Source organism: Macrotis lagotis, chromosome X (assembly GCF_037893015.1).
Source record: "Macrotis lagotis isolate mMagLag1 chromosome X, bilby.v1.9.chrom.fasta, whole genome shotgun sequence".
Taxonomy (NCBI): Eukaryota; Metazoa; Chordata; class Mammalia; order Peramelemorphia; family Peramelidae; genus Macrotis; species Macrotis lagotis.
The window spans coordinates 176102079-176129297 of NC_133666.1; the positions used below are offsets into that span (position 1 = coordinate 176102079).

General features: G+C 34.7%; 1 protein-coding gene across 1 annotated transcript; it reads right to left on the reverse strand.

The window, feature by feature from the left end:
* Positions 1 to 27219, reverse strand: FAM240C (family with sequence similarity 240 member C). Its single transcript, XM_074203074.1, has 3 exons — positions 27177 to 27219; positions 10174 to 10322; positions 1 to 2971 (listed from the first exon to the last, which is right to left on the reverse strand). The coding sequence occupies exons 2-3, from the start codon at positions 10317 to 10319 to the stop codon at positions 2842 to 2844; spliced, it is 276 nt and encodes a 91-aa protein (XP_074059175.1). The 5' UTR covers positions 10320 to 10322; positions 27177 to 27219; the 3' UTR covers positions 1 to 2841.

Sequence of the window (27219 nt, forward strand, 5' to 3'; positions counted from 1 at the left end):
TTTAGCATCAAAGAGTTTAATGTCAAAGGAGGTGATCTGGATACCAAAGGGTGAGTGAGATGATCACTACGTGATAGTAAGTCATAAACACAAATGTTCTGGAAGATATTGCATCTCCTAATTTTAACACGAACACACATTTTACGAGTGTGCTCCAAAAAAATTAAAACATGAAGTCATGAAGACACTAATTCCATTCTAAATATACCATCATATAAAATTACTTTCCTGCATCTTACTACTGTGCAAATCATGGCTGTTAATGCATAACTTTCATAGTTTTAATTGGTGTGCTATTTATCAATGGGATCCACAAAACAGGAGTAGTGATCAATGAGTATTCAGGTAATTTGATAGCCTGATCTTGAACATTAAATGCTTCAATGACATAAAAATAGAAATTAGTTTATAAATGTGGATATACCCAGGAGTACTGAACTAGGAGAAAGATAAACTAGTATTTAATGTCTCTAGGGTTCAGTAAAATGGAGTTGGACTAGGTAACAACCTAGGTCTTTTTCAACCCTAAATCTAAAATTATTTGCTCTTAATAATCTTGGCCAAGTCACTTAATGATAATGAAAAAGAAATACCAATACTTCTCCAGCTGGAAAAGCTTCAATGCAGATAGACCAGTGAGGCAGTAGAACCACAACATGCATAAAATGGACTTAAGACATGAGTACTTTTGTTGTTTGCCAGTACTATAAAACAATAGAACTAGTAAATGATCTCATCAGTTACAGGCAAAGGTTTCACGCTCCTTTTTGTCAGCATTGCCCTCCACTATAGCCAGTATAGGACAATCATAAAATAAAATTTCTTCAGAACTTATGCAGTAAAAACATTGTAGTGTTGGAAATCTCTGAAAGACTTCAGAAGTCTGATCAATGCAATGACCATTTATGATTACAGAAAATCAATAATGAAATATATTCCTCACTTTCTAATAGAGGTGTCAAGACTCAGGTACAGATTGAGATATGGGCGTTTTGGGGGGGACAAATTCTTTGAGGGAATTTGTTTTGCTTGATTCTACAAAATTGTTAGAAGGGTTTCTTCCCCTTCATTTTCCATTGGGATAGGAGTTAGGAGGGAGAAAGAAGAGATTTTTGCTCATTGAAAAAAAATAAGTACTAAAAACAAAACCTCTTTTCCTAAGCCTAGACTTGATGAAATTGAGGGAGCTAGTAAAATCTGAAAAGTTCAAAATGCCAAGGTTATTAAAAATCCTCATGAAATTCAAATTAATGAAATAGCTATCACTGACATCCCAAATTATTTTGAAAAGGAAAATGGCATATATATATATATATATAATATATATATATATATATATATAACAGAATTTCAAGGAAAATAAAACTATAAAATTTTCAAAGTATAGTGACCTAGCAGGAGAGATAAGAAAAATGGCATCAGAATTTGCTAATCATCAGACTTGTTGTCCTATGAGAGAATGCTTTCAATAAATCCACAGAAAATGGATTTACATTCCAATACCCTTTAAAATCAAACCAAAAAAGTAAATGATTTCCCTACCTATGAAATAGTTGTTAGAATATTAAATTTAAAAGAATGATAGCAGGATAGTGACTTGTACCTGGTTAATTTCTAACTAAATGCCTTGGAAAAAGATGAGAAAGAGCTTTTAATATAAATCACTTTGAAGTTTACAAAAGACTTTCCTCACTACACCCTATGAGGTGAGAATTGCAAGTATTAGTTTCAGTATTCTTCTCAGTTGGGAAGATACAATTTAGTTTAGTGGTTAAAGTCCTGGACTTGGAGTCTGAGTTCCAATCCTGCCTCTGATATAAACTACCTGTGTGACCCTGCGCAAGTCAGTTAAACTTTATATGCTAACTTCAGATTACTTGTAACATTTAACAATAAATTCCTAGACATAGTTTAAGAGGAAAATGAGTCTTAGTAAGGCTAAATATGTCCCATCCAGAATCCAAACCTAGGTATTCTAATTCCTATTTGAAAAGTGGGTCTTTACCATGTGCTGTGATCCTTAATCTCTCTATTCTGTGCTTCTATCTGTTTAACTACACAAAATGAGAATGATGATACTTGTATCAGTTCTCTCACAGGATTGCTACATTGATAAAAAAATTTGTAGATACATTTTGAAGAAAGAATTGAATACATAAGTATGTAGTTTTATTGATATTTCCTGTCCTAAAGTTCTTTTCAAGAAAATTTTGAGCATTAGTGCTAGACAAATTTTACTTAAATTAGCAAGAAGAGACTAGGACAAGAAACAGAATGTAGTCATTTATAACTCTGGTGTTCAGAGAAAAGACCTTTGAGATTTATGTGTATGTAGTGGTGGTGGGGAATTCTCTTTTTAGTTCATGGGTATAAAGAATTTATAATTTGGGAACTCCCTCCACCAATGTGAGTCAGAAACTCCTAAGTGATTTCTAATCTTAGATAATTAAGGGGGGGTGGATGAGGGGAGGTGAAAATGTTACACAATCAGTTATAACAGATGAAAGGCTTAAATCCAGGTCTCCCAGACTCCAACACTGGTCTTCTTTCAATTATTGTTCTTAAGTTTGGGGAGACAAACTTTGATCTGTAGAACAGTTAAATCTATATAATGGTGAGCAGTTCTCTGAAAGGATTCTACTGTGACCTGAATAAAAATGGCTACATTTTTTATTTTGAACATATATCCTGTATGACACACACATCTCAAATTAACATTTTAAAATTTCTGCCTAACATTTGGCTTGGGTTTCATCTTTTCACTCCTCCATAGAATTGTCCTAAGAGAGCTCTCACTCCCCATGAAACAATGCTTTTCCTTTTATCATTTTATTTATAACTTTAAGCTACTGTTTTATCCACAAGGTGGAAAGATTCAATTGGGAGTAGAGACGACTCCTTAGGTACTTTCTGGGGTTGCTGTAGCATCTTAAGTCTTCCTTCCAGTCTCTGAGCCCATTCACAGCGGAGCCTGTAGACAGGGAAAAGAAACTTTGAACACTCATGAACCAACTTTTAGACCCAAGTTATTTTTAATTATTATTTTTTCTACCCATTTTCCCACACCCCCAACAAACTTCTCTTATTAGTCTGGTACATGCACCCTGGAAGATTCTATCCTGTTCCATCCTGTCATGCCCCACCCCCCAACAGCTCTTTACCTTTCAAGGCTGAGAAATTTGGAAAACTTATGGGTGGGTGGGTGTCACTTCTCAGTGAGAAAACTGTGTGACCTTGTCAGATTCCTAATAAGTCACGCAAATGCAAACTGTTCTCATTAGTATTTAGTGTCACATCTTCTGTGGGTTATATCCTTAGGTACAAGGAAAGGGATTTCTTTTATTCGAAGACTTTTCACTTAGTTTATGTGAGAGAAGAGAAAGTTTTAGCTTAATAATGACATTGCTTTCTATCTTTCCAATTGTGCTGGGATAGTGGAAGCTCTATGGGGCGGATTGCCTTAAATCCATGAGTCAGTCAATGAAAATTTAAGAAGTGAATGACATTCATTAAGAATTTACTATCTTGCCAAACTTCTTCATCTCTCAGAAATATATCTGGAAGAGGGCATGGGATACTTAGAAGTAACCCAAGAGAGACTTCCTTTGAGAAAGGGCTCAAGTGGAACAATGATAGCTTTTGCTGTTCCACTCATACTTTACACACAGTTTGGTGAATTTTATTTCACCAGTAGATGAAATTATACATATATATATATATATGTATATCTATCTATCTATCTATCTATCTATCTATCTATCTATCTATCTATCTATCTACAAGACTCCCATCTTCCTAAAGTGATGTTCTCTTTTCCTTGGAAGCTTCCTAAGTCAAGACTTCTTACATATTCAAGTTCTGCTCTGGTTAAAAAGACTCCATTGTGATAGGATCTGTCTTTTCCTGATCATTATAGGGATTCTATTATGCTACTATCCAAAAGGCATCCTACTGGAAGTCCTTCTAAGAGGGAAGTTTCAGATGTGCTGGAAAGAAGACTGGATTTGAAGTCAAAAGGACTTTGGTTCCTACTCTTCCACTTGCTATTTATTTGACTTTGGGCAAGTTCATTTCACTGTTTTTTCCTATTAAAAATCATGGTCAGTACTTATTTAGTTCTTTCAGATTTACAATTGAGCAACTAGGTGCCATCTAACATGAGACTTGGCATCAGGAAGACCTGAGATCAAATCCAGTCTCACATCATTTAATAGCTGTATGACCCTAGGCAAGCTAGTTAACCTCATTTCCAGCTGTTTCTTCATCAGTGAAATCAGTTGGAGAAGAAAATGGCTAACTACTCTAGTACTTTGCCAAGAAATCCCCATTGGGGTCATGAAGAGTTGAACACAATTGAAACTAAGTAACAAAAAGATTTACAAAGCACTTTACAAATATGACTTTGATTCTTACAATAATTCTATAAGGTAGGTGCTATTATTATAAAATAATAATTATATTAATATTCCAAGATAAGGAAGTCAAGTCTAAGAAGTGTATGACTTGCCAAGATAATTCCACACAGCTAGCAAGTCTTTAAGGCAGAATTTAAACTGAAGTTTTTCTAATTTCTATCCATTATGACCCTTAGTTGCCTATAAATTAGAAGGTTGGACTAGCTGACCTTGAAAGTCCCTTTCAGCTCAAAATCTATGACTCTTAGCCAGCGACATGGCCAGACATTCCATTCTTTTTCAATAATTGCTGCTTTCTTGTCCTGCAAAGGAAAGCTCTTTGGGGAGTAGTTATGATGATTGCTGGTGGAAGAGAATGATCCTTCACTAATACTCCAAGTAAAGGGAAAGTCTAAGCTCATAAGTAAATCACCCATAGTAAACTAATTCTTTGGTTGCATGTTAGGAGACTTTGGAATTACCATGAATTTACTCAGGTCACAAGGTTAGCTTGCTAGAGTGTTCTATTAATACACTAGATGTCTACTTGGAATTGATTTTGTTTTCAAAGGTGTCCTTGGGCAATGAGAAAAATCTGACTTAATATTTGTATTTCTGCACAAACACCTTGGGGATTCATAACTGGGTAGTTATGATCTCAAACAATTTTTGAAAGATTGATGGCTCAGGTGTTAATCCCAGAGTATGGATGCCAATGACAATTGTTGGTGTCCTTGCCAGGAAAAAACACACACACACACACACACACACACACACACACAGACATGCACATGGACATGCACATGCACAAAACAACAGGCTTTAATGTTGACATCTTAGATGTCCTAGTTAGTACATCATGGAATGGGAGCTTACATAATTTCACTTATTTTTTTTAAAGGGAGGAAATGACAATCCTCCCTAAAAATCCAGCCAGAGACATAGAAAACCAATTAAAATATTCTTTAAGGACTGCATTTACTTGCATAGTTCTATAAACTCAATTTTTGAAAGCTAACATAGCATTTTTCCTAAATAAAAAATCCTCTTTGGGGAGTTCCTTTAGTTGTTAACAAGATGATAATAGTTGCTGAAAACCTCACAGTGTTTTACTATTGTTCTTAGAAGTTATCAGAAGCTGAACAGTGGAAAAATTAAAGCTTAGGTCTATACGCATTATACATATCCTTATGAAATAGAGCTTAGCCTTGTTTCTGTTCTTGGTGCTCAGAGGACAAAAATTGGAGAAATAAATGGACGGTTGTGAAAGACAGATTTTAGACTCGATATACTAAGAACTATTCCAAAGTAGAATGAGTTGCTCTGAAAGGAAAGAATTTTCCAATCACTAGAGATGTTTTAGTGGAGAATGAATGCTTTCTATAGAAGGGATTCCTATTTAGGGTGAAATTGATTAGATGACTTTTGAGATCTCTTTACATACTAAGATTCTATGATTATAAAGTTACTAATGGTAATGGTACTATGAGACTTCTTGGCTCTGCCTCTCCACAGTAGCATTCGAAAGCAATGAACCTATGTAGACGAGCAGTTTCCTGGCTATACCTAGCAAGTGCATTTTGTTGTTGGTGAGTCATATCAGTTGTATCTTACTCTCTGTGACTCCATTTGGGGTTTTCTTGGCAAGGATACTGGAGTGATTTGCCAATTCCTTCTTCATCTCATTTTACAGATGAGGAAATGGAGGTAGGCAGGGATTATTGTCCAGTGTATACAGTTAGTGTCTTACTCTGGATTTGAATTCAGATCCTTGACTCTGGGGTTGCTGCTCTATCCACTGTGTCACCTAACTGCCCATAGTAAGTGGATGGCAAATGGTTAATTACTTCTTGTCTCCCTTTCTCCTTTTTAATAGAAAATATCTGTAAGAAAAGGGAGGGACTTAGGGAGACTTCATAATTGATGGGTATCTCACTATAATGTGAATTTTTACTAGGTGGATTCTATACTCTGGTATAAGGCAAGTCCATCTTACACCATGACTAAAAAAAGTTCATTGCTAGAAATTCTAGAATGGGTCTTAACATATTACTACTTCATTTATAATAAAATCCCACAGAACTTTGAAAGCAATACTAGCTAATAGACTCAAAGTGCAAATGAAACATATTTTTCTTTTATTTTTCTTGCTTTTCCCCCCCAGACTTGGCTAATGTAGAAATATGTTTTGCATGACTTCATATATATATAATGAATATTATTCTTATTTTCTAAATGGGTGGCAGACTGGGTGAGGGAGGGAGAAAATTGGAATTCAGTATAAAAGTAAAATTAAAAAAGAAGATAATTTTAAAGAGAGCATCTATTGTAGGAAGAAACAAGTGGACCAGAACAATGGGGAATGAAATAAGGACTCACATTTTTGTGGTGCCTTAAGGTTTAATTTTTTTTCTTTCTCAATCTTGAAGGTTAGGTAACACAATTATTATTATTATTATCATTCTCATTTTCCAAAACAGACTAAGAAATGTTAAGTGACTTACCCAAGAACACTTATCCAGTAAGTATCAGAAACTGGACTACAGATACCAAATCTCTAGACTCTAAAGCCTCGGGGCTCTTTCCACTACATCAACAGGAAAACACCAACAGTATGTCCTTGGCCTTCAGGACTGGTGTAATGACAACTGCATCATGAGAGGACTGTTCTGTTGCCTCTTGACAGGTGTTTGGGGTAGGATTCAGAGGATAAAAGGAAGGCACTGGTCCATGCCAAGCATGGTGGGCAAACTTATGGAAGGTACAAAGACATGAAAAAGCCAAATGTAATAGTCAAGAGGGGTGAGCAGATGAAAAGTGAGAAGAGGGGAACAGAATACTGTGTGTGGTGCTATGGTGGTGAGAGGATTTGCTTAAGCTTGAAGATTTGGTACTTAAAGTATCATCTAACTATATATGTGTTTAATAAAAGGAGCAGATATCTTGAGTGACAGAGACAGGATGCATGTCTTAAAGATACAGTGGAACATGGAGGGAAGGGGGTGCTGACAGAGTAGATTTTCAGGGGAACCTTTGACTCTTGGCACAGGCAAAATTGTGGGATCAAATCTCTTCTGGTCATGCCAGATCTGAGGACTGACAGTCTTCATTTCCAACACTGGTTTAACAAGGACAACAGCTGGGCACTTTCAATTCGAGATTAGCACTATGGATACTTCACATAGAGCACTTTGTTAATTTCCAACTCTTCAGAGTTACACTTTCTTAGTATAATTACAAATTAATCTTCCCATTTGGATATATTCTATGATGAAATGCACTTAATGAATATGCTTTTGGGGTCACAAAAATTAGTTTTATACACATCTCAAAGCATAAAAACCACACTCAGTTTTACAAGAGTTAGAAAGGACCTGAAAGGATTTTTAATCTAATTCTCTCCTTTTATAGAGGAGGAAGTTAGATCATAAAGATGGTTAGTAACTTATCCAAGGTCATATAACCCGTAAAAGATATCTTTCTTTTTAAGCAGCATGGTGGGATGGAATGAGTAATGGACCTGAGATGAGAAGATCTAGATTTTAGACCCTTTCTAATCATGTGATGTGGAAAGAAAGAGTACTGACTCAGGTTTCAAATGACTTAGGTTCATATTTACCAAGGATGCTCACTACCTGTATATTCTGAGACAAGTTATTTATCTTCCCTGGATCTCAGTTTCCTCATCTGTAAAATAGATTTGAATTAGAGAATCTCAGAGTTCTCTTCCAGCTCCAGATCTATGCAAGCTACAGTCTGCCTGACACAGTTTCCCCATATGTACAATGAGAATAATAATATTTATAAAAAGAGGCAGCATGGTTAGGTAGATAAAAGACTGACCATGGTCCTAAAGATGGCCTGTGGTCAAGTCCTCTTAAATACACTAGCTGGATGACCATGGTTGAATCACTTAATTCTCTTTATTTTAGACTATTCTCCAAGATTACAAACCATAGATGAATTGCCAGTATGCAATGATAAAAAGAGTTTTGACACTGAAACTTCCAACTACAAATGAAAGTACAAATTAAGGCCACTATCTCTACTCTTGTCCTCCTTCTATTTCACATCCCTCTCTTCCCCTCTCCTGAATATGCTAGTATTTGTGCATCATAGACAGATAGGACTTAGTCTAATAGCAAATAAAAAATATTAGTTATGATCTCAAACTTCTTACTAACTTCTGAAATCAAGACTGGACACTATTACTGAATATGCATTACTCAATGGTCATATATACCCTATAAAAATTGACATGTCACAATTCAAAGTCTTATTCCTTCACTTTTAATAAAAAGGTTCATTCCAAAATTGTATCTTTCATGAGAGATAGTCTTTGCAGAATTATATTATAGTTCTAAAGATTTCTGAGTGATTTGTTTAGAAATACTTTTTTACATTTCTTCTTTAATATATTTATTTTATTCTATTTCATTTTTCCCAAGTACATGCAAAAACTAGTTTCAACATCTACTTTTAAAACCCTGAGTTCCAAATTCTCTCTTATCCTTCAATCTCAATCCCCCCTCATTGAGAAAGCAAGTTATTTGATAAAGGCTAAAATTTATAGTTATGAAAAACATTACCATAATAGTCATGTTCTAGAAGTTCTACTTCTAAAAGTAAAGATACCCCCCCCAAAAAAAATTCTCAAGAAAAATAAAATTAAAAAAGATATGTTTTAATCTGCATTCAGATACCATCATCTCTTGTCTTTGGGATGGATATAATTTTTTTTAAAAGTCCTTAAGAGCTCTCTTGGGTCACAGCATTGCTGAGTAAATGTGAGTCATTCACAGCTGATCATCCTGCAACATTGCTATTACTTTCTTTATAGCACATCTCCCATTGCATCTGCTCATGCAAGTTTTTTTTTTACTAAGTACCTCCTGTATATCATTTCTTATAACAGAATAGCATTTCATTTTAATCAAATTCCACAATTTATTCAGTCATTCTTCACCTGATGGGCAACCCCTCAATCTCCAGTTCCTTGCCACCAAAAAAGAACTGTCACAAATATTTTTTTATACAGATAGGTCCTTTTCCTTCCTATTTTTATCTCTTCTGGAATATAGACCTGGTAGTGGCATTGCTAGGTCAAAGGGTAGGCATGGTTTTATAGCCCTTTGGGCATAATTCCAAATTGCTCAACAGAATTGTTGAATCCTTTCCCAACTCCTTCAACAGTGCATTAATGTCTCATTTTTCCTATATCTCCTCCAACATTTGTCATTTCTCTTTCTGTCTGATTAGCCAATTCAATAGGTATAAGGTAGAACCTCAGAGTTGTTCCAAACTACATTTCTCGGAAATACTTTTAAAAGCATGCAATTAACATGTGGAGCATTCCAATATTCACAGGAGGAAAAACTCTTCCATTGCCAATTTAACATTATTACTGCTTGTCTTTCCCTTTCCTGTTTTTTTCTTTAACAATTCTAAACATAAATTAATGTTAGTTAATGTTAGGAGTTGATTTTCAATTAGTGAATTTAATCATTTGTAGGCTTATAACTGTTCTCCAGGAAGTTATTAGAGGGAACACAAAAAGTGATACTGGCATCTTTTGGTTCTTTAGTATTCTAAATAGCAAGTGGAAACTGATAAAGTTTTAATAGTAAATTCCAAGATGACATTGTTAATAAGTTGAAGGACTTCCAGTACCTTGTAAACATGTAACAATACCATAATTTGTATATAATCCACCACTGTGGATTTGGGTGGGAGGTATCTAAAGCTCAGACAAATTTTACCATTACAAGACAATACTCACTTTTCCAGGGCACTCCTGCTTATTCGAGAGTTTTCACTTTGCACTTGCTTTGCATGATATTCAATTTTTTTCTCCCAAAAGTTTTTCAGGCCACCTGCATCATGTACTGTTAATCCAGGATGTTTCCATCTATAGTTTTTACTCATTTTCTAGAAGGAACAAGAAAAAAATCATTACAACTTTTTTCTTTCATTTTCTTTTGTTTTGGATGACTGTGGGTGAATGGGAGCCAGAAAGTGTACTGAAGTGAATAAAATATAACCCCACCAAACCTCTGCCCCCCTCCACAAAACTATAACTGTAACTTGAATTTCAGTGGAGGTCCACAGTTCACATTAAACATATAAGAAAGGCACACATATCTGACAAAAGTTGAATTTTGGGAGAGAGCTCTGGCATAACACCGTCCTTAGCCAACAATTCATTATTGATATGCTACTGTTGATCCTATCTTTTATAATAATAATAAAGTTGCATGTAACTCTTTAAAGTTGGAAAAACCATGTGCATGTATATGAACATATATTGTGAGGTTATATTTACATAGATATTATCTCATTTGATGTTTTATAGAAAATTTGTAGAGTAGTTATTATACATTCATTTTACAGATGGAGAAACTGAAACTTAGAAGTTAAATGACTTGTCCAGGGCCACAAAGTAGTAAGTATCTGAGGGGCTAGATTACCATCTATATGTTTCTGACTCCAAGTCTAATACTGTAACCACTATATAACCTTGCTGATGATGAATTATTGTCTGGTAATGTTCTATGGAAGTTGTAGAAGTGGGAACTGATGGCAAATCGCTTAGATGAATCATTGGGAAGGAATAAGATTTGGTGAGAAAATAAGAGCTTGTTTCTTTTATGGCAGTCTCACATTTTACTCTTCATTATAGTTACATGCATATATGTCTTATCTCCCCTATGGGACTGGAAACTTTATTAGGGTAGGAACTGTGTCCTTTCTTTTTTTTGCTTTTTTTTGTAAGGCAATAGGCTTAAGTGACTTGTCTCAAGATCGTACAGCTAGGTAATTATTAAATGTCTGAGTTTGGATTTGAACTCAGGTCCTCCTGACTCCAGGGCCGGTGCTGTATTCACTGTGCCATGTAGCTGCTTATTACTGTGATCTTTCAAGAGTATTTTTGGTCTTATATAACAGTTCTTTTAAAATATTGCTGAAGGGACAGCTAGGTGGTGCAGTGCAGAAAGCGCCGGCTCTGGAGTCAGGAGGACTTGAGTTCAAATGTGACCTCCAGACACTTAATAATTACTTAGCTGTGTGACCTTAGACAAGTTACTTAATCCCATTGCCTTGCAAATCTCTCTTTTCCACCCAATAAAAAAGAAAATACTGCTGAGTTGATGTGAATTGCTGTATAAAGTTTTAGTGAGCTTGATTCTTTGACATATTTTTTAAAAAAGTACATGCTATGCCCAAAGAGCAATGAAAGTGTCATACCCTTTGACCCAGCAAAGGAGATTTCAGAAGAAATCATAAAAAATGGGAAAAGTCCCACATGTTCCAAAATATTCATAACAACTCTTTTTGTAGTGGCAAAGAACTGGAAATTGAGTGGATGGTTTATGAATGTTATGGAATATTATAGTTCTATAAGAAACCAAGAATAGTTGGACTCTAGAGAAGCATGGTATGAATTATGGGAACTGAGGCTGAGCAAAGGGAGCAGAACTAAGAGATCAATGTACACATTAATAACAACATTGTAAGATGATCAACTTTGATGGATACAACTCCTATCAGCAGTTCAGAGAGCTAGGGCAACTCTAGAAGACCTGCTATGGATAATGCTATCCACATCCAGAGGAAGAAAAGCAAAACCAAATGAAACTAAACCAAAAAACCTATGGAATCTGAGTGAACACTACATTCACTTTTTAAAATTTTCTCTTGGGTTTTTCTTTACTATCTCATGGTTTTTCTTTTCCCATAATTCTAATTCCTCATACAGAAAATGACAAAATAACATGTTAACAAACATGATAAATACAAATATGTATGTACAATATTCTCCAGACTGTTTGCCGCTGAGGGGAGGGGAGGGAGAAGGGAGGGTAGAAGGTAATTATGTAACTTAATATATGCTTATGCTTGTGGATGAATGTTGAAAGAATTTCATAACTTGTAATTGGAAAAATAAAATAAAATATTAATTTAAAAAACACACTTAAATTAAACAATATTTATAAATTAAAAAAGAAGGTATGTGAAATTTTCTTGAAGTAATTCAACTATTTCCTAATTAGTCCAAATAACAATCCCTTAAAATGATTACTTTTTTTCAAAATTGTACTTCATATTTCCATTGAGTTGGAGCTGATGGCTATATTTTAAATAATTATAATTTTAATAGGATATATTCTAATATCTCATAGGCTTAATTATTTACACTAATTAGGACCTGTTACCATTTTCTATATGGTAAGTTCATTCAAGAATACATGGTACCAGGGAAGGTAGGTGATGTAGTGAATAGAGCATTGGCCCTGAAGTCAGAAAGACCTGAGTTAAAATCCTGACTCAGACACTTAATAATTACCTAGCTGTGTGACCTTGGGCAAGTCACTTAACCTCATTGCCTTGCAAAAACCTAAAAACAAAACAAAGAATACATGGTACCATGTAGAAAATGGCCAAGTCATCCAGAATTATCCCAGTGTTCCAAAATATTTATTTTTTGTTGAATTTTTAACTTTATTGAATTCACTTTTTTGATATATCAAACTCAGTATGTTCAAAGCAGAACCCATCATGTTTCTCCTAAATCTGTCCCTCTTCCATTCATCCCTGTTTTTGTTGATTTCAAGTCATATTTGTTTATTTTTAACTCCATATCATCTCTCACATTCATTATCCATCTTACCATGCTTCCATCCTAGTTCAGGTATTCACCACTTCATCTGGACTACTGCAACAATCCTCCAATTGCATTGTAAGCTTTCAGACTTCCCACACTGCATTGTGTTTTCTATATGGTTGCCAAAATAGTCTTGTCATGTCAATTAGTCTGGTGACTAGCATTTATTAAGTGGTTACTATGTTCAGGGAACTATGCTAAACACTTCAATTGTTGCTTTTTACCTTTAGGATAAAATATAAACTCTCCAGTTCATCATTTTCAGATCTTGACAATATGGCTCTAACCTACCTTTCCAGAATTATTCTATATTATTTCTCTTCCAACACTGCTGTTCTACTTGCTAGAACTTAAATTCTGGCTTTTGTTTCCCACCTTCATGCTATTGCCTAGGCTGGCCCCCATACTATGAATATTTTCTTTTAACTTTCACCTCTTGAAATCCCTAGCTTCCTTCAAATCTCTGATTATGGATCACCTTATATGAGAAGCCTTTATTGGTCACCTTGTTTCTAGTTCTAAATCTTTGCTGTATGATCTGTGATCTATGTGGAATTGTTTGCATTATCCTCAAAATATCACGTATATGCTTATCTTTCCATATGTTATGTATCCATAGTATAAAGGAACCAAGCTCCTTGAGGACTTGCTCTATTTTTTGTTTATTTGGTTTTTCAGATTTGTTTGTTTTGTATTCCCAGAGGCTAATAAAATGGTTCGTAAAGAGTAGGCATGTAGCTAACTCTTGTTGGATTAGACTGGACTAGATACTACCACAATAGATCTCATAGGATAATAGGATTTAGAATTTCAAAGATTATCCAGACCTCTCATTTAAAATGATGTACATAGTTTACAGAAGACAGAGTCCTTGCTTTTGTGGAACTTATAGTCTAGAAGGGCATCATGATACATATAATAATTCTATTAAAAGGTGAAAAATAATTCAGAGAAATATAAAAAAGGACTCTGTTAGAGTTAAGGTGGGAAAATTAGGAAGGAATAGAATTTGTCAGACTTTTAAAGATAGGTAAGGATTCTACTAGCTGGGTGGTGTGGTGAAAAGAATGCTGGCCCTGAAGTCAGGAAGACTCATAATTGTGAGGTCAAATGTGTCTTCAGAGATTTGTGTGACGCTGGGCAAGTGACTTAACCCTGTTTGACTGGAGAAGCTCTGGTAGCTGACTAAAACCTACCGAAATGAAGTCAAAAAGAGTTGGACACTATGGAAAGCTAACTTAAAAACAACAACAAAGAAGCATTCTACAGGTAAAGATGGAAGGACAGAGCATTGTGGGGAAGGGAAAGAACATAATCAAAAGTCTAGAGGGTAAAAGGTGAAACATGTATACTTCATTTTGTATGGAGCGATAGAAAACAGAGGGAAGCTATTTGGGATCATATGGAAAAATAAGATGTGTCCAAATCAATGAAGATCTTGAATATTAACTTGGTCAAAGGGTTTGAACTTTACTTGAAAGACATTTCTAGGGATTTCTAGTAAGATTTCTAGTCTAGGAATGACATGATCAGATCTGTCACTATTTTGAAGAAGTTTGGAAAAGAGCAGAGGTGGAAAGATTTATGAAGATTCATCTATACTATTATTATTCTCATTTTACAGAAGAAGAAATTGAGGTTCATAGAGATTAATAGATATCCAAATTTGCAAGACTTAAATATCTCATGTCGTTTATGGAAGACCTAAGTCTTTTAGATTCCAACTCTCTAACTTCTCTACCATGCTTTATTATGGGACTTTATGTACTTGTAGGGAGGATCATGACACTATTTAATGAATATCTCATTCCATATAGTATTTCAAAGAGTAAATCCCAAGAAGGCATTATAATTGAGAAATTGCCATAGCCATAAGAGCCTTGTCTACTCAAATAAAATCATTATAATGCCATGGAAAAATAACATTTCTTAATTCTTTACAAGGGTTGTCAGAATATGGAGAAAATTACAGTTAACTGAATTACAAAACTTAAGAGATATGAGACCTTGATTGAGACGTTATGTCTTTAAAAGGTCTGTAATGGGGGCAGCTAGGTTGCTCAGTGGATAGAGCACCGGCCCTGGAGTCAGGAGTACCTAAGTTCAAATCTGTCCTCAGACACTTAATAATTACTTAGCTGTGTGACCTTGGGCAAGCCACTTAACCCCATTTACCTTGCAAAAACCTAAAAATAAAAAGGTCTGTAATGGAAGGGTTGATAATAAGGTGGTTCACTTTTTGTGTTACCTGTGAAGGTTTGTTTTAAAAGGAGAAAATAACATGCAAAAACAACCCTTAAGAAAGGAAGAATCTAATTTTTATAATCTCCATTTTCTAAGCAGAATGGAGTTGATTGTTTTATTTCCTTTATTTCTGAGAGTGGTGAGTGTTTGCAATAGTTGCCTTCCTTTTCTCCTTGGGGAAAATGAAACAAAAATGATTATGAGGGTACAGCTAGGTGGTAAAGTGTATAGAGTAATGATCCTGGATTCAGGAGGTCCTAAGTTCAAAACTAACCTCAGACACTTGATACTAGCTGTGTGACCATGAGCAAGTCACTTAACTCCATTGACTTGCAAAAACAAAACAAAACAAAAGATAATGATCTATTTGCAGTCATCTGAGAAGTGGATGATCTAATTTAAACCTATTAAAAGTACATTTTAAAAATACATTTTAAAAATAAATTTTGAATGCAAATTTAAACAATACTATTAGATTGGCTAATAGGACAGAAAAGAGTACTAATAAATGCTGGAGAAGATGTGGGAAAACTGATATACTATTGGAGAAGTTGTGGATTGATTCAATCATTATGGAACTATGTCCAAATATTTATAGCAGCTCTTTTCTTGTGACAAAGATTTGAGAGGATGGCCATCAATCAGGGAATGGTTGACCAATTTGTGGTATGTGATTATAATGGAATACTACTGTGATAAAAGAAATGATGAGCTAGATGCTCTCAGAAAAACATGGATAGATTTGCATGATGCTAAGTGAAATTTGTAGAACCAGGTGTAACAGGAATTATAAGATGATCAACTATGTATGACTTAGCTATTATCAGCAATATAATGATCCAAGACAACTGGTGAAAAATGTTTCCATCCCCAAAGAAAGAAGTGATGGAGGGGTGGCTAGGTGGCGTAGTGGATAAAGCACCGGCCTTGGAGTCAGGAGTACCTGGGTTCAAATCTGGTTTCAGACATTTAATAATTACCTAGCTGTGTGGCCTTGGGCAAGCCACTTAACCCCATTGCCTTGTAAAAATCTAAAAAAAAAAAGAAGTGATGGAATCTAAATACAGATTGAAGCTTATTTTTTTACTTTATTTTTCTTGAATTTTTACTTTGATGTTTTCTTTTATACCATGACTAATATGGAAATAAGTTTTGCATGTATATAATCTAGATAAAATTGATTACCATCTCAATGATGGGGATGAGGAGAAAGGGAAAGAATTTGAAACTCAAATTTAAAAATGAATGTTGAAAATTATTTTTACATGTAACTGGGGTAAGTAATATATGAAATTAATAATAAAAATACATTTCTAGATATGGTATGATAAATTTTAAAGTGGAATCCAAACTCTAGGAGTCCGATTTAGACTTCTCAGTACCACCCATTGACTATTCATTTCCCTGAGTTCTACCTTGAACTGAGTCTGGAAAATGAAGAACAGTAGGAAACAAAATTAAAATACTGTTAGCTCACAGCTTTCCCTCTGGGGAAATTGATTTTTACTGTAAACTGTTATGTTCGATAGAAAGATTTGATCAATGATTTTAGAATATAAATTATAAAAACAACCATAAGCACAGTTGGAATGCTCAGAGGCTACAGAATAATAGTATCCTGACTGCTGCCAGCAGCACCTTGTTTTACAAAGCAAATGAGACATATATTAATGGCTCCTGGGAATTTGCCCTTTCATATCTTGAAACTATGTTCATAGCATACTTCATGAAAATATTAGACTGTCTTCCCCAGGAGCCACCATTTGTTTAAAAAAAAAGTGAGAGAATGTGCTATTTACATCCTCACACCCTTTCATCATTCTGTATCTATAAATCATGCTGACACCCAGAAACTCTTCCAGGACGGGCTGTTGGCTTTCAGACAAGCTTTTTAGATAGTTACACTCTTGTCTCTAAAATCCAGTGCAGGCTGTTGATGGGCTGTCTAAGCCAGCCTGCCCTACCAATGCCATTCTCCTCTGAATCACATTACATTCCTCCATGCTGGGCTTGACTTTGATTCAAGAGTGAGATCTAAAATATCCTTCATTGTCCAATTGATACTAACTTAGTTGGCATTTAAAAAAGACACAGCAAAAAAACTCATTCCCTAACAGAAGACTCCTTAATTACATGGATATTTTTCTCTCCAAATATTCTTGGTCAATTTAAATGTTACTAGATCTTCTTGGGCAAGTTATTGTTTTTTTCATTTGTAAAACTAAGGTACTACACCCTTCTTAGAGAGTTGTTGCTCAGTTGGTATTTGTATTCTAAACTGTTCTATATTCATTGTGGTATATCAGGGACATTGGATTCTTAACTTGTCAGTGGAGATGAAGCTTTAGCCAATTTAAGTATGATATGGAGAAAGGATTTAGTTGTTTTCTGGGGACCAGTTTAGTTAAGTGTGGAGACTGGCCAATAGATGATGAATCATTTGGTCATGGAAACCAGTGAAACAAATTAAAATATTTAATGACCCTAATTCCAAGGCAGCCTTTATTTAACTGCTGCAGTGATGGTGGGCAGACTGGTGGAACTGGGGGTAGAGTTTTCAGAATCTCATGATTTTTAGAGCTTTTAAGAACATTGCCTCTTGGTACTCTGAATGCAAGGTCCTTGATTAATAGTCAATGAGTTGATATTACTATTAGAGAAAATGAATCATGTTGATATTGTACTTTTCTCTATAAATGAAACTAGGAAGAAAAGGAAATTAAAGTTAAATGGGTGATTCACAGATTCCTCTTGAAGAGGAAAATCAGAGATCTAGTGGAGCTGGTGTTATTATATGTTCAAAGGTAACATGAAATATTTTCTGAGATAGTCCCCTTACATTTATGAACATTTGTAAAAAACACTCTGAAAATAATTATATTTTGTCTGCTAATAACTTGCAGATGATGAAAGGTAGTAAAATTCTATTACAAACTTGATATGACCTTCCAAATTATATCAACACATATTTTACTGCTTAATAGCTCAATTCAAAGAAAGATATGGGGAAGGTGATGCACAATGTATTGGAAAATATGCCTCAGGATTAAGAAATAAAAGAGTTCAAGGATCTGTGGCCTATATAGGTGCCTCACACTTTTATTTCAGAAGTGCTTTTTCCTAAGAAAAGAATAAGAAGGAACTGGATATGCTAAGTATTGCAGATCAAAACTACAGATCTGAATTGCAAAATCAAAAAATAAATTTGTCTATATTTTAGACAGGAAAATGATAATAAGAATAGGAACTGGGCTAATCTCAGGAACTCCTGGGGTAAGAAAACTTCTCCTACCAATACAGATCAGCATCTTCTCTGCAATGTATAATCTTAAAGAGTTGCCTAGAGCAGTCAGAGCTTAAATGACTTCCCCTGGGTCACAGAGTTGGTATGTGTCAGACATGGGAGTGGAACCCAGGGCTTCCTAGCTTTGAAGTCTGCTCTCAATCCACTATGCCACATTGCATTTATGCTTAAAGTACTTGAAAGTTTGCAAAGTACTTTGCATTCATAATCTCTTCTTAGTGGGGATTGTGAACATTATATGAAGTGGGGGCTGCAGATATTATTATTGACATTTTACAGATAAGGATTTGAGACTGAAAGTCCAAGAGAATCTCCCATAGTCACTTAGCTAATAAGTAGTAGAGTAGCTATAAACCTAGGCTTTTTGACTTTAAAACTAGGACTCTTCCCACCATACCATGTTACCAGTAATCAGCAATGACCGATTGTTGTTAGAATCCTGTAAGAATTAGCTATATGGGTGCAGTTATCCCACTGACTTATTAGAGGAACAATAAATTCTAATTCATATTAGAAGATAGAATAAAAATGAATAGAATCTAAAACATATAATTAAAATGTCACCAACCTATCTTGCTTAAGCAAACTATTGTCCCCAAAAGGCAAATGACTGAAAGGATAGTAATACAACTATGACCATTTCCAACAAATTTTAATTGATATAAATTAGTTGCTACAAGAAGTAGGTCAAACAATCCTAGAAACTGCCTCAGTCAACAAAGATTTAATATCTTTGTCAAATAAAGGTAAGGAAGTCAGGTGCAACAGTAGCTTAAAACAGAAACTCTACAAAAAGCTCATTTCTTATGAAGGAGGACAATGAATTATTATGGACAAATACTGCTTTATAAAATAGTAAAAAGCAATGCAAGAAAAAGCAAATATGAAAGTGCTTTGTAAAGGAATATATGAATGCAAGTTGTAATTGTATGACCAATTGCCTTAAGATGAGGGGTCAGTCTTTGAAGATACTAAATTCTATGTTAGACAATTTCACATCCAAATGATATGACCTTATCTATCAATTAATAAATAAATAAATATTCTTAAGTGCCTTATGTGTCAGGCACTATTATAGATACTAGGGGATACAAAAAGAGTCAAGTAACTGCCCTAGAAAGCTTGTTGCCCTCAAAGAACTTGCAATCTACTGGAGAGGTAACAAATAAATCTATAGAAAGCAAGTTATATATCTAGATTTATTAATTATTTATTAATAGAAGGAAGATACTGGAATTAAGGTTTGGAAAATATTTCTAATAATAAATGGGATTTTAATTGAGATTTAAGTGGAAGCCATGAAGATCAAGAGGCAGGCTGGAATGAGAGCATTTCAGGCATGGGGGACATTCTAATAAAATGTCCAGTACTGAGAGATGGAGACTCTCATTCATGGAACAGGAGACAGGTATCATTGGAAAAAAGTGTGTTTGTGTTGAGGAGTGAGGTATGAGAATACTGAAAAGGTAGGAGACAGGTAATTAGGTTGTTAAGGGTTTTGAATGTCAAACAGAGCATTTTTGTATTTGATCCCAGAGGCAATAGGGAGCCACATTTCAGGATTTCTCAATAGTTTTTTTTTGAACCACTTTTAATATTAATATTCCAGCTCTTGGAACTGGTTATTGAAATAGGTGAAATCATTGAATAAAATGTGCAGTGATGTTAGTTGTTAATCCTTAATTTGTACAAGCCTAGTTTAAAGCCATTTCTTTTCTTTTTCTTTTTAAATTTTACTTATTTAAGGCAATGAAGTTAAGTGACTTGCCCACGGTCACAAACTAGGAAATTATTAAGTGTCTGAAGCTGGAATTGAATTCAGATCCTCCTGACTCCAGGGCTGGTGCTCTATCCACTTTGCCACCTAGCTACCCCCTATATCTATTTCTTACAGAATGATTACATGGGAATGACTGTTGTTCCTGCTCCCATACCTATAAAAAGAATATGCAATTGCTTCCCTCCCTTTTCCTCTTTCCTACAATTTTAGTCTTGCATAACTCCTAACTTCCTGGAATCACTCCAAGTCAAACTGGATTAATTTTGCTTCAGTGCCATTCCAGGGTGGCGCCTCAGACAAATAATAATTACCTAGCTGTGTGACCTTGGACGAGTCACTTAACCTTGTTGTCTTGCAGAAACCAAAAAAAAAAATAAAAACCAAAAAAACCCCCTCCAAAACAAAACTTGATATTGATAAGTGAAAGGGAAAGAATTCCAGAATGGAAGGGAATTGAAATTCTTATTTCTGATCCTTTGAAGCAATGTGTACTTCTTTGGTAGTTAGGAAGGATAAAGGTAATGAATAGTTGTTCCTCTCCCTTGGGCAAAGGAGGAAGGAAGAGAAGGGAAAACATAGTTTTGGAATTCCAAGTTAGGATAGAATTTATGATATATAGAAACATTGTTACAAATGATCATTAGGTACTAAAAGCACTATTGCAAGTCTATTATAATTTGTATACCTTATGTATTAAAGAGACTTCTAGCTGGCATTTCTAAAATATCTATAATATGTGCTAGATATTGTTTTAAGTGCTTTACAAACTTTATTTATTTTAATCTCACAACAACCTGAGAGATAGGTTATATTATTATACCCATTTTATAGTTAGGGAAACAGACATGAAATGACTTAACTAAGGTCAAACAGCTAATGAGGCTGAATTTGAATTCAGGTCTTTATCCCTTGTACCACCTCACTAAAATGACTCCTATAATTAAATATATATATATATATATATATATATAGATATATATAGATATAGATAGATAGATAGATATAGATATACTCCTATATATATATATATATATATATATATATATATATATATATATTCTGATCTTTGAACATCACTTGTTTGCTAGTTGGGCATGTATAATATGCCATATAGGCAGACTTGGGTCTTTTGTGAATTACATAATGGATATGTTACAGCTGAAGATAGAACATTGGCTATTGAGATCCTCTTTTAAGATTCTCTTTAAAGAATAATAAGCAAATTCATTGACTATTATTATATTTTAGCTAACTAGTATTAGTAGTAGTGTTTCACATCCAAATGATATGACCTTATCTATCAATTAATAAATAAATAAATATTCTTAAGTGCCTTATGTGTCAGGCACTATTATAGATACTAGGGGATACAAAAAGAGTCAAGTAACTGCCCTAGAAAGCTTGTTGCCCTCAAAGAACTTGCAATCTACTGGAGAGGTAACAAATAAATCTATAGAAAGCAAGTTATATATCTAGATTTATTAATTATTTATTAATAGAAGGAAGATACTGGAATTAAGGTTTGGAAAATATTTCTAATAATAAATGGAATTTTAATTGAGATTTAAGTGGAAAGCACTTTATAAAATTTATTTTATCTTTTAAAAATTCTGGTAAAGGGGCGGCTAGGTGGTGTAATGGATAAAGCACTGGTCTTGGAGTCAGGAATACCTGGGTTCAAATCCGGTCTCAGACACTTAATAATTACCTAGCTGTGTGGCCTTGGGCAAACCACTTAACCCCATTTGCCTTGCAAAAACCTAAAAAAAATAAAATAAAAATTCTGGTAAATAGGAGCCATTATGATCACCATTTTCCAGAACAGAAAACTGAGTCAGACTGACCTTAAGTGATTTGGCCAGGGGCATACAGTTACTAAGTGTCTGGAATTGGATTTGAATTCAGCCCTTCTTTCCTCCAAGTCCACCCTATTCACTGTACCACCTGTTTAACTGTAAGGATTGATCAGGGACTCTAATTTGAGGAATTCCTCAATTAACTTTATGAGATTACAAGATGTGGACCATTGTTAGAAGACAAAGAGGCATGAAATACATGGAATACATTGGATGTGAGCTTGTCCCCTGATGCCATAATGGTTGAGTTTTATAGAAGGATTGGATAGCATGCCAGGTCTGGCTTCCAACACTTACTACCTCTGTGACCCTGGGAAAGTTACTTAACCCCGATTGCCTAAATTTCCTCATCTGTAAAATAAACTGGAGAAGGAAATGGCAAACCACTCCAGTATCTCTGCCAAGAAAATCCCAAACATCATCATGAAGAGTTGGAAGTGACTGAAAAACGACAGAACAACAGTCTACCTTCTGCTATTTGGCTGAGTAAGAATCAACTCTCACTCCCTGTGGTCTATAAAAAGTAAGTTACTCAATTCAGACTGTCTCTTTCACTCTCTTGAGGACTTCCTCTTGGTTTTTTTCCTCTGCCTTCTGGAAAGTAGTAGAAGTGGATAGTTCATAAAGTTCTTTTGAATTATCTTAGAGAGAAAAACCTCTGAAGTACTTGGACAGTATGGGTCTAAAAGGAAGGGTAGTTTGTTTAGGAACCCCCAAAATACTTTAATTTGGGAGGAGAGAGAATCTAAACCAACTATGATAGAGTGAAACTGAGTCTAGAAAAGGTTTCTTTGGGGGAGGTGGGTAGGAGCTAATGGGTCGCTTGTACTCAAGTGTTTCTGTATCAGTTCTTGGGTTCCTGTGACTTTTTCATTATATGTGAGATGAAATAAAGGCTATATCATAACTGATTCTCATTTATTACTTGAACGATTTTATAGAAAAGAGGAAAGACAGAAAGCAAGTATCTATTAATTGTCTACTATGTGCTAGGTATTGTGCCAATCACCTTATACATATCTTAAGTGATCCTCACAAAAAATAGGCATAAATGTTATTTTTGTTGTTCAGTAATGTTCCATGCTTTATAATTCCATTGGGGGCTTCTTGGTAGAAATACTGGAGTGGTTGCCATTTCCCTCTCTAGCTCATTTTACCAGCGAGACACTGAGGCAAACAGGGTTAAGCGACTTTCTTAGTGTCACATAGCTAGTAAGTGTCTGAGGCCAGATTTCAACTCAAGTCTTCTTGATTATCTTCTGCACCACTTAGTTACCTGGGAACTTTTTTTTTCACCATAATTATTGAAACCTAGACATAAGATAGACCCTGAATATGTTAGGATATTTTCTTGGAGGAACTCCAGATTAGGGCAACAAACCAAAGACAGAAATTGATCTTTTTGGGGTTAGATTATATAAAATTCTCTTTCAAGACTTAATTGTTTGAAAAAAAGAGTCTTTCACCTTGGTAGGAACTCTTAGTGACTGAGTGAATTAAAATGTTTCCTTTTTTTACATCTTACATTTTAGCTTTAAAGGTTTATGAATGGGGGCAGCTAGGTGGCACAGTGGATAGAATGCCAGCCCTGAAGTTAGGAGAACCTGAGTTCAAATTCAGCCTCAGACACTTAATAATTACCTAGCTGTGTGACAGTCACTTAAGCCCATTTCCTTACAAAAAGAAAGGATTTATGAATGTATGACTCTAAGACTCTACTACAGCTCAGTTACTGCTTAAAAGTGATGTTATCTTGTAATATAACAAAACTAGTGGGAAAGGTAGAAAGAGGGGTGGAAAGAGCCCTAGATTTGGAGTCAGGAAATCCAAATTCAAATTCTGACTCAGACATTTATTAGCTGTGTGACCCCCAGTAAATCATTGAACCTCCCTGAGTTTCAGTTTCCTCATCTGCAAAATGGAGATTATAATACTTCTCACTTCATAGAATCATAGGAAGCATGTAATTTGCATTTTGCAAATCTTAAAATATTATATAAATGCTAGCTATTATTATTACTATTATTATAAGGCCTTATTCAAAATGACACATTCAGCATGGGGAAAAAAGTGTAATTAAAACCAAAAGTCGTGAATTTTCTAGTTATTCTCCATTTTGTATAATGTCTTCTGTTTAAATTATGTTGCCTAGGGAAGCAATCTTTTATGCTAAATATTTTCAAAGCCAGGGGATATGACAGAAACTTATGCAAAAATTGGAAGAATCAAGAATGAAATTAATTTTTGTAAAATTTTGCTGAATCAGCCCTCTCTATGATGAAGATGGTGACACTGATTTTCTGATAGTGACAAATTAGAGAAAATAAGGATGAAAGAAAAGATAATGTGATAGAATATTGACTACCTCTCATCTATGAGAACTTCTCAGTCTTGATGAATGTCCATTTCATGATAATGTGCTTGCTATCCTTACCTATCTGGTAGTGTAGTGAAGGGGACCTGAAGTCCAGAAGATTGACAGAATTCACAACCTGCCTCCAATCTTGCAAGTCATTTAACCTCTTCTGCCTCAGTTTCCTCAACTATAAAATGGGGAAAAAATAATGATAGCACACACCACTCTGCAGAATTATTGTAAGGGTGAAATGAGATATGTATTAAAACAGGGAGAGGTTTAGCATAACTAACATATAGCAGGCACTTTCTAAATGTTTATTCTCATTTCAAATCTTTTTCTTTGTGTTTTTCTCTTGCATAAATCTATTTTGGGGGCAGCTAGTTGGTTCAGTGGATAGAGCACTGGCCTTGGAGTGAGGAGGACATGAGTTCAAATTTGGCCTTAGATACTTGACACTTACAAATTGTGAGACATTGGGCAAGTCACTTAACTCTGATTGTCTCGAATACAGGGCCATTTCCACTTGTCCTAATTTATATTTGACCAATGGATCCAGATGGCTCTGGAGGAAAAAGTGAAGCTGGTGACTTAGCACAGTAACCCTTCACTCAAACTGAATTTATGAGCTTGTCATGGCATCACCTCCCTGATGTCAGTCTTCTTCAAGAATGAAGGACAAACATAATCAATCTATTTTTTAAAAAATTAAGAAATTATCTGTACCAATAAATAATGAGAAGTTGCTTTTATCACAGCAGTCCACTCTTTCCTTTGTGTTTTCAAAGTCATCTTGTTTTAAGATCATCCCTGTTCAAATTTTTATATACCCCAGAGTCCATATTTTAGGTACTATTTAAAGTATTTTTTTGTTAAAAGTCCAAGAATACTGAAACACAATCCCAAGGAGGATTCACTTAGGGGAAGTGGTGGAAAGAATATTATTAAACAAATTCATGACAGGAAAAAAAAGATTAGTTATGTGATGTGATTAAAAGATAGACGGACAGTCCTACTGGTATTCACATAATGTCAAGACAACAAGATGATGGCATCCATCAAGATGAGTGGAATCAATTTGGAGAATTCATAGAAGGACACAGACAAAAGTTACTTAGGATGAGAAGGCATGACTTGGTTGAGATCTGTGTCATTGAATGAAATGCCCTCAATGAAATCATAGCTTCCACTACACTGTTTTGATTTTTTTAAAACTCTTAATATTTTATTTTTTCCTTTACAAGAAAAATACTTTTTTAAAATGAAATTTTATTTTATTTTTCTAATTACATGCAATGGTAGTTTTTCAACATTCATCCATTTCCAAATTTATGAGTTCCACATTTTTCTACCTCCCTCCTTTCCCTCCCCCATCCCAATGACAGCCTGCTAAAAGTTGTATCTGTACATTACTGTTTAACATATGCCCATATTAGTTATTTTGTGAAAGAGGAATTAGGACTAAGGGGAAAGGGGAAAGGAAGGAAAAACATAAAAGAATTTTTTAAAAAGTGAACATATGCATTCAGACTCTAAAGCTTTTTCCTCTGGAGGTGGATAGCATTGTCCATAGGACAATGGAGAAGCATTTTTTTTTAGATTTTTTTTTTTGCAAGGCAAATGGGGTTAAGTGGCTTGCCCAAGGCCACACAGCTAGGTAATTATTAAGTGTCTGTGGTCTGATTTGAATTCAGGTACTCCTGACTCCAGGGCGGGTGCTCTATCCACTGTGCCATCTAGCAGCCCCAGAACTATTTTTTAACATTAGTTTTTTAAAACATTTGAGTTCCAAATTCTCTCCCTCCCTTCTCTCCCCCTCCCTGAGAGAGTAAATAATTTAAATTGACAATACATATGTAATCATGCAAAACATATTTTAATATTAGTCATGTTTTGGCTATAATGTTATGGTATCTATTATGACTGTATTTTTCTACTGAATGTTTAATAATTATACATTAAAATGGAGAGTTATCCTTGACTTTCAATCCTTAATGAACACAAAATTATTTCAGTGCAAAGAAAGTACCATAGTTCTTGTCCAGAGTGCTTTCCTTGCAAGAATAAGCTATACTGTTCCATAATTTTTGTGAGAAAAACGCTTTGCTACTAAGTAAGTAAGGTAAGCTACTTTTTACCAATTCCGCTGCGTCTTTCTTTTCATTTGTTCCATAATTGCAGCAAGTTTTGAAAATGAGTTCTGCAAAGCAAGTCATCATGGATAAATTTTGGAGTTTAGATAGAAACAAATAAACACTGAATAATGACTGAAGAGATGCTTTGCAAGTCTTTCCCTGAAAGAATCATTTGCATTTTTAAAGTCATCATGTTTTAAGAGCATCCATTTTCCCCAAAAAACAAAAAAGATAAAGAACGAGTCTGAATACCACCAGTCTTCTATATGCCTGAAGTGAAATTCCAAGTACTTTTAGTAGTGCTATTTTCTACATAGGCTTGATACCAACCCACTGAGCAGCACATATAGTCACCAAATTTAAAAACAGGCATCATACAACAATGGAGAACTTGAGATATAAACAGCAAAGTTTGGAATGAGCAAAAAGAAATTTTTAAACTTACCAGGTTGATAAATACAAAATGGTTGGTTCAGATGAAAGGAATC

Bases quoted from the DNA above. Each gene is read 5' to 3' on its own strand.
- FAM240C (XM_074203074.1), bottom strand. From the start codon at position 10,319: ATGAGTAAAAACTATAGATGGAAACATCCTGGATTAACAGTACATGAT. The intron at 2,972-10,173 runs GTGAGTATTGTC...CCCTGTCTACAG, and splicing joins AGCAGGAGTGCCCTGGAAAA to GCTCCGCTGTGAATGGGCTC.